The sequence below is a fragment of the Monopterus albus genome, unplaced genomic scaffold (genome assembly GCF_001952655.1).
Source record: "Monopterus albus unplaced genomic scaffold, M_albus_1.0 scaffold34.1, whole genome shotgun sequence".
NCBI classification, from domain to species: Eukaryota; Metazoa; Chordata; class Actinopteri; order Synbranchiformes; family Synbranchidae; genus Monopterus; species Monopterus albus.
Window position 1 is genome coordinate 3,153,742 of NW_018127914.1, and position 11,387 is coordinate 3,165,128.

Consider the following 11,387-nt stretch of genomic DNA (forward strand, 5'->3'; position numbering starts at 1 on the left):
GGGGTCTGTCGGAGGTTTCTTCCGTTAAAGGGAGTTTTTCCTCCCCACTGTCACCAAGTGCTTGCTCAAGGGGGATTTGTTGGGTTTTCCCTATGTAATAATATTGATAACAGTAAAGTCTAGACCTTACTTTGTAAAGTGTCCTGAGATGACTTTTGTTGTGATTTGGCGCTATACAAATAAAATTTGATTTGATTTGACTTTGGTGGTTCTCTTTTCTTCTAACACCATCATGAGGTTGGCATTTGTAGTTTTAGTGACACGTCTCATCAGATACTTGATAGATTGTCATGAAATTTGGTACAGACATTCACATCCTCCATGATTCAATTATATTAACTTGAGCAATTCCTTAACCTTTCATATAGCACCATCAGCAGGTCAAATTTTTAATTTGTCCACTACTGGACAAATACCCATCAGCCTCAACTGTACCTTTTGTTTACTAACAATAAGTTTCGACAGCTTAGGATGTTCATGCTAACATGTTATCATGCTGGTGTTAGCTCAGTGCAATCCTTCCCAGAGCAATTAGCATGGCTTTGTCTTTAATTGTAAGTAAACAATAATATTACTGTAGAATATAAATAGAAGAACGCCCAACAAGAGCATATAGCCAGTCTGGCAACACTGCACACATATATCCATGCACAAGCACACACGTGCAATGTTCCCCACATCCTATTCAGAGGGGCCCCGCAGTAATCGGATAAGCCCAGTATGAAAAGCAGTGAGCGATAACCACTGAAAGACTTTGCTCCAAAAATTTTCTGATCCCTGCCCTCAGCGGTTAGCCTGTGGCTCAGTCAGAGGGCTGGCTCTTGGGACCATAATTTCAAATAGAGCTTGTTTGTGCACACAGATTTGGTTTTTTGTTCTTTAATGTGGCCTGATGGCCATTTTCTCCAATTTTTTTCTTCTTCCAGTCGATTGTGCGCTCGGCTGGTATGACTGTTTATTCTGAAGACTGTGGAGGCAAATCTGAAATTCAAGGTGCATTGTAGAGCTTGCTGAATAACAGATTGTGATGCACCTTCATGTGGTATAGAACATTACCAATCTCTTGGTTCTGAACACCCTTGAGACCACTATTTAAATGTCAGATGTTACTGGAAGTATATTTTTAACCATGCTAGCAGCATGGCATTAAGGATGACGGTGTCTGTTGGTCAGATGTTTCATGACTTTGTCCCAGACTGACATGCTGTGTGTCTCAACAATTATTTGATGGATTTCCATGAATTATGCCTTTGACTTTTTCCTTTACCCTACTGACATTGTTGGCTTCTAATTACACAACTATTGGGTGAATTGCCATAAGATTTGTTACACACATTCATGTTGTGCAGCAGATAAATTGTAAAAGATTTGGTGATCCCCTGACATTGAACCTCCCACGCTTTTGCTCAGTTAAGCATCAGAAGGGAAAAAGCTCTTTAAAAAAAAAAAAGCTTTCAAGTAATGTATGATATTGACTCTCTGAGTCAATAATGCACCTCACTGATATCAGGGAGTCTAATTCAGAGGGATCAATATTTTAAAGAGGCATTTTTGTTAGGTTCACCTTGGGGGAAAAACTGGTGTGGTTGACATGCTTTTGTAAATTAACACATGCCCATGACTTGACAAACCTCATTACTCATTCACAGCTTATTACAACTAAGGGAATGGGAGATTCGCTGTACAGACATGACTCATTGTGTGCCACAATGGATTACGCTGCTCTTTTCTCATTGTCAGATTGAGGAGGGAGCAGTGCTGGTTTGAGTTACTCCTTGTTACAGCTACAGTATGTTTGATGGCTTATGTATGTGCATTTAGTTCTGCTCAGTTGCAGTGGGGGAATTTGGATTACAGTTTTTCAAGCATTCCTCTGCCTACTCTTGCTGTCCATTCTGTTTTCCTGACTACATCATGCATGCTTACAAGACCCAAAAATAACAGCAGACATCTTGCATTTAGTTAAGTTGTGCAGCTAGCGGCCTCCGACAGCGTTTCAAGTGTTATGTGTTCAATTACCTCACAGCGAGTTGGCAACAGAAACTCGATTGGCCGCCCCTGTGTCAACAATGGAAATAAGTCTTAATTTGAAGCCATCACTGATATTCATTCAGGTTATGGTTCACATGCTACTAATTGACTGTCACCATCTGAGAGAACAGATGTGAACGACTGCCAGAAGATAAGTGCACCTAACCATTCAGCATTCTTTCACTCTCTGCCTCAATGTAGCATATTAATGGTTTTTATCAATTAGACATGGTGTGCTCATTTTTCTTGTGAATGCATGAGAATACTGAATGCTGTTTGTATTGTACTTAACAGGAACAGTGGGGCCCTTTCTGATGAGCTGTTGGGAATAAAAGGATTGAACAATTTGCGTATATGCACATCCTTTTCCTGTTTATTTCACTCTCCATTTGCTCTCGGTTTCACTTTCTACCACTTTATAATTCATCTTTCTCGTTTCCTCTGTCTCGTCTCTTTCTGAGCACTTTCTCTACACTCTTCTTTCGCTCTACACTCTTCTTTCATTGTAGTGCTCTACCCATTTCCATTTACAGTGTTCCTGTAGTCAAGTACAAGCAACTAAAAACTTGTCAGTAATGTTTTATAGCCCCCACATCCAGTGCTGTAGTACTTAGCGGACCTCAAAAACGATTACAGTATAATGTATGTCTAGTGGAGCTTTTAAAGTTATTTGTGCTTCTCATATTTTACATCTAACATGTAATCATTGTTTTTAGTTCTGTATTTGCCTGAAAAGACAGTAAGATGCCTTAATTTCTGCTCACGATTCTATTCTAGGTGTTTACACATTCATGTGAGAAGAATTGGGCTACTTTTTATTTAATTTGTCCCTGGCAGCCTAGGGGTTAAGGCTCAGCGCTTTCACCGCTGCAGCCTGGGTTCGAGTCAGGGTTGCATCAGGAAGGGCATCCGGTGTAAAACATGTGCCAAATGTCGACATGCGTGTGACTATTCACTGTGGCAACCCATAATGGGAAAAGCTGAAAGTGACTTTCATTCAGTCAAGCAGATTGAAATGTACCTATTAACTGTTTTGATAATTGTTCAGTAATGATAAATACCAAACATTTGGTCTTTCAGCCTTCTCAAACATGAGGACTTGCTGGTTTTTTTTTTCTGTTTTATATCATTTTAACCTGAATATCTTTGGGTTTCACACGGTTGACTGATCAGTATTTAAAGCATTGCATTGAAAAATTGCAAAGGCTACTTACTTTTGGCATTTCATCAGTTTTTAAGCTGGACTTGGTTTTGGTTAATTCCCTTTATTGAGGCAAATCTGGAATCTTTCCTGCAAAACTAATTTGTAGCAATTTAACAGGAAAGCCTCCGCTCAGCAGGGTTACCTCATCTGAAACAGAAAAACAAATTAAAGAAAAATCAATCTTACGGGACCTTTTTATTTCTCCACAGGTAGGAAAGGATATTTCAGAGGGAGGATAATATCCACAGTATGTTTACCAACATGTTTGTGTCTGTGTGTTTTCTAGGTGTCAGCATGGGGAGGTTATGTGTTTATTATCAACCTGATTCCTCTGCATGTGTTTGTGCTGCTGCTGATGCAGCGCTACAGCAGAAGAGTTTACATCGGTAAGGCACACACAAGAGTAAGCAGTTCAACCAGACGCCATCATTATTGCTTTTTAAAAACTCTCTCACGTACAGTATGAAGCAGGAAGTGTTTTCAGAACATCTCCTATTAGAATAGAAACTTATACAGTGAGCAGAAAAACCATCATTGCTCCCATCATTGCAAAGCATTTGACCCTAAAATAAGCTCAAATGCCCAGTCGCGCCTGTGCTCACCTCTCACCACTGTGAGCATTCCATCATCTACAGTGTAGACACCCACACACCACTTAACAGTAAAACAGTAAATGCAACTACCTGCTAACTGGTCCTCCTTTATTTTTTATTTTATTTTTTTTTTGCTGCTACCAAAAGCAGAGCACTGGTCATCCCAGTTTGACAGAACACACAGCAGCTCCAACACATTATCCACTGGCTCAGATCTCGAGCTTCAGCTCCTTCAGACCATCCACACATCCGTTGTCAGCTTAGCCACACACTCGTGACTTGCACTCCTGTTGTGGTCAAGATAAATGATACCATGTCAAGTATCATTTACACATGATTATATGTTGTACTCACTTTAACTTCAAAGCATAGTCTTTGAGAGCTTTTAAAGTACGTTATGGCCTCTTAGCATTGAGAGGGCTTTGACCTACCTCTGTTCTATATACAAAAGGTTCTTCAACAGTGAGATTCTCCTTGAAGATGCAGGGCTGTTAGATTAAGTGAAACACTTCCTTCCACCTTCACTGTTCCTAAAGGATATGCACAGCCTGAGCGTCATCTGGCAACCTTGTAAACCTTTTCATAGTAATTGAGAGATGGAGAAATATAATTGTAGACAGAAAAGACATTAGGTCTTCAAGCGCCTTCTATATCTTTTGCCTTCCCTTCTGCCTTCATCTTCCAGCGCCTCCTTTTAAGACTGAGTCACAGCAGAGGGATATACAAAAGGAAAAAACAAAACACTGGTTTAATAAAATGCCTTGCAGTCTGTTCCATCACAATTGATCTCTCTCTGTGTTGAGCCAATAGCAGATGTGTGAGAAGGAGATTGCTGAAGGCGGTCACAACTACTTCAAAAACGAGACACACTCTTCAGGAAGAGTATGAAATCTTAATTAAGCTGCTGCGTCTGCGAATCGGTTCCCCCCAGCTACGAAGGTGGGAGTCGAACTGTTGTCAGCACTGTTGCCTCCCTGCCACACTGTGCCAAGCCAGCTCCCATTTTCTCTGTAAATGACATTAGATTAGGTATTTTGTATTTACTCCCTCTGAGATGTGGCAGTGAAAATCAATAGACTTTAAATACCTCTGTTGAGGTCAATTTTTTCCCTTAGTGGGACCCAAGCTGGAATGGTGGAGTAGAATTGAAGGTTTTTAGAAGTGCAGTAGTTTAATTTGATTGTTTTATTTCTTACTAGGACTAGCCTCTTTCTCACCCATTCTCCTTCTCCCTTCACAGCCTACAGCACTTTCTACATTGTGGGTCTCATACTGTCAATGCAGATCCCTTTCGTCGGGTTCCAGCCAATCAGGACCAGTGAGCACATGGCTGCTGCTGGTAAGTCCCACCCACTCTGCCTAAAAAGTTGGCTTATTTAATACCACTTTTTTTAAAATTAAAATACATGTTTTTGTTATTGTGCATATCTAGAAAAAACACCAAACCGTAACATTTCTGTTTGAAGTTGCATAAAGAAATTGAGCAGGCTGTGTGGGTCATGTACAAGGACACACTGACAGAATGCAGAGATTGTATTTCAGAGCTTTCATGTCAGCTTCATCCTGCCAACAATTTTATGCTGCAAAACACAAGGAGAAGAAGATCGTGCTGACTTCTGGAGTTCATGTATTAAAGGTGTGACTTTATATAAGCAACTGGCTGGTTATCTAAAGCACCTTACAGTGCCATGGATGCACACTCTGTGATTGGTTGGCTGCAGCAGGGATTGAATCCCTTTCTGGAATACATTTACAAAATAGAAATAAGTAAGCAGCTTCACAAGCCACCCGTATGGGTTGTGCACTTGAAGTGCTTTTCGATTTTGGCTTCTGGTAGTGTATTAAAGCTTATTCAGTTTGCCTCTTGAGTGGGTCCATCTGCTGCCTGACAACATGGGTGGGTGCATATGTATGTGTATGATAGTTGTGTTCATTTACATCCAGATTTGGAGAGGACTGTTGTTGGCAGCGTCAGGTTGCTGAGCAGCACCTATGCTGAGAATTCTTAACACTACAGCAGGCACATGTTGAAGTGTCCCTGTTTCCTTTCTATGAACAACATTTTGAGAGGCTTTGAACAATGCACCACCAAATATCATCTCTGCCTCTCTTGTTTTTGGCTCCCTGCTCTCTTTCTCGCAAAGAGTGAGTGTGTTTTTATGTTGCCAGGGTAGCAGCTGTTTTGAACATCTGGTGGTAGCATTCAGGGAGCACAGTGTGAGACAGGAAGCGAGTGACAGAGCCATGGACCTGTCGGTGCTGCTGAGATGTCAGTCCCTGAGGCAGGAGAGCAGGGGGGCACAGGAGTGACAAGCGAGTTAGCACTATGGTAGCTCTCCACGAGACAGGCGGGGGCTTAACCTTGGAAATGGGCAAGACCTGTGATGGTGGACTGGCAGAGGAGTAGGGTGATTTCACACAAGGTTTGTCGAAGGATGTGAGGTGACGAAACAGGGGGAAACCAGGCTTTTCAATTTTTGGTATCAAATTCACCAGACAGACAAAGACACGCTGGAGAAAACAGCACTGAGAAAGTAACAAAGCAAAGGAATGGAGGAAAGAAGTGTGACCTGCTGCAAGAAGAGAGACAAGGCGAGGAATAAGGGCATATTTACACAACTCGGTCTCATGCATTTGAAATATGTTGTCCTGCAGTATTTGTCTTTACATGAAAACCCATAGGGAGTAGTGTGACTGCTTTGTTGAGAATTCAGCCAAACTGACAGCAGCATTTAACCACGTAAATGCACTTTTGTGCCCTACAGGGTGCAGAATGAATCGGGGCCTCCTCAGTTATTCAGTGTGAACTTTCTTTGTATGTCTGCTCATTCTTTTGCTCCTGTCTGTGGCTGTTTTCCAGGTGTGTTTGCGCTTCTTCAAGCCTATGCTTTCCTGCAGTACCTGAAAGACAGGCTGACCAGACAGGAGTTCCAGACACTTTTCTTCCTCGGAGTCTCTCTTGCTGCCGGAGTCGTCTTCCTCACAGTGATCTATCTCACATACACAGGTCTGTACGTCTGCTTACAGTCAGTTCATGATACTTTCCATATAGATATAAACCATGCCATGTACTGTATTGTTTTTTCCTGCGAAGTAAGTTAGTTGACTAATTGATTTGTTGATCATCTAAAAATTAAATGGACCACTAATCTTCTTTCAGTCAATTATCAAAAATGCCAAATACTGTCTGGTTCCAGTTTCTCATGTTTAAGGATATACCGTTGTTTTGTGTCGGTGTACATTGGATATCTTTCAGTTTTAAAATGTTAACCACACAAAGCAAGAAATATTTAGTACATAACAATATATGTACTGTATTTCTGAAAGTAAACCAACTTAGTTGGGCTAACATTTTAGAGTGAAAAGTACTTACAGTCTTGTATTTGTACTCTACTACTTAATGTCTTGCATTTAATGTTCACAGCAATAGGATCTATAGACCTTATTATAGTTTAGCTGGCTTTAGCTGTATGCATTGTTTTCTTATCAACATTATGCTAAAGCTGGTGAAGATGAGTGGCATGGTGTCATCTTCCAGTAATGACGTGCTAATGTTTAAATGAAGCTACTGCTGACAGAAACTCATGACTCCTGGTTTTATTCCTAGTGCCGTTTTATCGGTGTTGAGATTACTCCTCATAATGTAGGACCACAACCTAATAAAGAGTCTCTGTATTCTGATTTTAATAGTAGATGGTCGTATTTTCACCTCCATCTGTTAATTAGCACAATATGTACAAAATTAGCCAGAATTTGGCTGGGCTTGGTAGGCATCTAGCATTTTATGCATGGATCAGTTGCCTAGATTTTGACTGTGATCCAGATCTGGGATTTCAGCCATTTTAGATTGTGGTCTCTGTCTCTTTTTTTTTTTTTTTTTTTTTTTTTTGCCAAACATTAGTGTGTTCATACACTATTCCCTGATGGGGAGACCCCCAGGCCTCCCCAGTGGGCTGCTAATCAGCACTTGGTTTGTCAGAAAATGAAACCTGGAAGGCAAATGATAAACAAATATAAGCTGATATGAATGCTGCAGCTTTGCAAGCCAGATTGTTGCGCGGTAAAGGAGCATCGTGCTGTATCGAATGCCTTGTTGTGAACTTGTATGTGTTGTCTCCTGCTGTAACGTTTAGATTTAAGACAGCATATCCAACATCTTCGGGGCGTTCTTTGTACACAGAATAACAGGTTATCTGGATAATTTTACTGACAGTTTCACATGTCTGATTTGTTGTGTCATAGGACTTTTCATCAAGAGCTGGCTTGTTCTCAGTCTTATTCAGTCTAAACAAGATGACCTCTCAGATTTAAGGCCAGTGGAACAGGAAACGACTCACTGACACTGGGCTGATTATAATAATAGTTTAAAGATTATTGAGAAATTTAAGACCCTCTGTCCCATCTCAGCCCCTTCTTAACCAGACAGTACTGTTAGAAGAGAATAATTGATTTAAGTGGACTGTTGGCTCATCATATTAGGAGCCAGAAAAAGAGGCTCGTCGCTCTTATGACCATCTAGTCAGTGTGCATTGCACCGAGCTCCTGGCAAGCAGAATTTCTTATACAGCTGGTGATGAGGAGAATTTAGGAAAGAGCACCGTTTGTTGAGCTATTCTTAAAGTGTATCTGGCTCCGAAACAATTCATCAGCGTTTTCATACTCTGCCTTCTTCCTATGTGCTTTAAAACAAAGGGAATTAATAGATCGGGAGTGTATCACAAACCGTTTTAATAACATTGGCAAATGTTTCAGTTTAGCAGCACTTAAAGCAAATAGTAGTCGCTTTAGTAAGGATTTCCAACTGTTTTCCACATGTTTTAATGTGTTTATAAATTCACAATGGTTCAAATTGCAATTGTAAAATGTGCAAACGCTGTAGGGGTGGGGATCCTTTCTGACACAACTGTATCTATGCATGTGGAATTCATAACAGCTGAGGTCCTGATATATTTTGACAACTGCATGAGCTAATGTGCATATGAAGATGTGAACAGTGAAATAAATGTCCTGCTTAATTGATCAAAACTTCACATATAATTGATAACTGTTCAAGTTGGAGACAACTGTACTCAATCATTTGAAATTGCTATTTGTAGGAAAAGTCTGAGAAGTGCTGTTGTGTTGTGGAGGATGTCAGACTTGTTTTCACGGTGATGGTAATGATAGGAGGCCTCCGAGGAATACATTACAGTAATGCCGGTTTGCAGAATATTCTTGTACTTTCACCTGTTCCCAGGTCCTCTTTGTGCTTGCACTCACTCTGAATATATTGAAGAAATTATTCAAATAGGAATTCCAACTCACACAAGGGATGTCTAGATCTTCATTTTGTCATGAACACCTATTAATAAATGAACATGATCTAGACATCTCTTGTGTGCACTGGAATTCTGATTACTTTGTGGATTTATTGTCCTGCTGCGGCTTGACACCCTGTTCAGTGTATGAGAATGCAGCTACGCACAGGAGTACAATTTACAGTTTAGCAGAGATAAATTATGCCGTCATATCGAAGCAGTGGATGTGAGGTCGTGGCGGCATTAAGGACTTCAATGGGATACTTAATACATCCACCCATTTCTCCACATTTTCGCTGCTTTTACAGAGTTACCTTGTGTACAAATTAAATCTTTAAGTTCCTCGTGGTCCTCTGGCAGAAACTCTCTGCTGCGGTGACAGACTGCGCTCTTTCTTTGAACTAGTCTAGTCAGTGACCACGAGAACGCGCATCTTGGAATCAGCTGCTGAGTAAAAGACCTGAAATATTCAGATAGCCTCAGCTGGCATTAGAAAATCCAGCATTACTCATTTGATCTTGGCTTTCTTTAGTAACTTACAAAGAATCCCCCTTTTGTCTGATTTTAAAGCGTATACACTACCAGCCAATTGTTTGGACACTTTCCCCTTGAAAGTGCTTCCAAACTTTTGCTTGGTAGTGTACAAAGCGTACCACTTTATTGTGAAAGCAACAGGAGAATTTAGTGTACAAAAGCACAGATTCCACCAGAGATGCTATTTTTTACTCCTTTTCTTAGCACCACACTGGTTTTGCTTTTCTTATCTAGTGCTACATTACTTTAGACTGGTGCTGAGAAAGCTCACAGGGTGTGTGAGAGGAGAGTTTGTGTATCCCCTCAGGCAGAGGTTGCACACCTTTTTTGCAGCCTGCAATGAGCCTCAGTAACAATGGTCTACAAGGAAAATGCTTCGGAAGCAACGACAGTCAATCATTGCTAGTTCTGGGCTACTGAAAATGAAAATAGCTAAAATTATTAATTGACTCTGGTTTGTTAGATGTGGCACAGCCAGTGGGTGAATTTTACTTGAGCAAAACCAGAAATTTTAACCAAAACTCTTGGTGGATCTCATGAAAAACTATTTGCTTTTAATACAACAAACTTCTTAGGTGAAACATTAGACTGGTGTTGTGTCTCAGGCGGTACAGACCACCCATTTTTTTGTTTAACAAAGGTGTTTATTATGGTTGTACTTCAGTTAAGACATTGAGCTCTGTTGTATACATCAGCCCATGTTCTCTCTTGAAGTCAGAACGTATCATTGTTCCTTCAGTTTTTGTACATCAGCATAAAACAAATGTCTAATAGCCTTAAAAACTATAACCAATTAGCTCGTTTAAAGGTCATATTTGAATTCAGCACCGCAAAATCCATAACAATTAGCACATTTCAATTTGGCCACATAAAGCCTTTATAAAATTGGAGACCAGTGTTTTGTATGTGACTATTTTTACCTGACATATCGGTTTTCTTACTTTGATTAAGGTTGCGTTTACTTGGCTGAACCAACAATCTGATTTTCTGTCACTCCAGATTATGTAAACACTAGTCAGTCCTTTTGCCCAGAGCAAATTGCATTTACAGTATTATTGGCTTCCTTAGATTGGTTGCCAGCCTGCTTTAGAGCTGTCTGCTCATGTGGGCGCACAAGTCCAGCCTTTTGAGGATACTGGCTTCAGCTGGACGTCTGGTAAATGCTGTGATCTGTCAGACATCCGAGTGGAGTGGTGGGAGTCGGTGACTGGTGAAAAGCCAGTTTTGCAGCTAAACTGCGCATGCCCCTGCTCTGCTCTGTCAGACTCTTATCTTTGCAGCATAGTAGAAGGATGGTTGCCTCAGTATCTTGAACACGGAGCCAAGTATTGATTGGTTCAATCAGTGTCATCTTTTAAATTAACTCTCAAAATATCTCCATCTCACTTTTGCTGATTTTTCCACATCCTTTTCTTGACTGCCTTGGTTCAGTGCTGTTTGACTTCTTATTTAAAAAGTTCAGTATTGTTTTTACCATGGGATATATTAAATGCATTTGTGACTGTCAGTCACTTTTAGTAACAAATGACATCATATATTGATTAAACCGTGTCAGCTTTGTATTTAAAATATTGTCCTGAAGCTTTTGTTTGTGCATGTTGGGGATGTCAGTCACTGTTAGAGCCCCCAGGCAACAGTTCAGAGCTGAAATGTATTCCAGATCAAAGCTTTAACCAAAGTGAGACATTTGCGTGTCCCTCCCCCACTTCCCCCGAGCCCCCTTTGCCG

General features: G+C 40.6%; 1 protein-coding gene across 1 annotated transcript in view; it reads left to right on the plus strand.

Annotated features, from left to right (window-relative positions):
- Positions 1-11,387, plus strand: part of LOC109958792 (dolichyl-diphosphooligosaccharide--protein glycosyltransferase subunit STT3B-like) — a 71,513-nt gene that overhangs the window by 48,232 nt on the left and 11,894 nt on the right. The window contains 3 exon segments of the mRNA XM_020597701.1: positions 3,522-3,621; positions 5,069-5,167; positions 6,689-6,835. Of these exon segments, the coding sequence (XP_020453357.1) occupies positions 3,522-3,621; positions 5,069-5,167; positions 6,689-6,835 (346 nt within the window).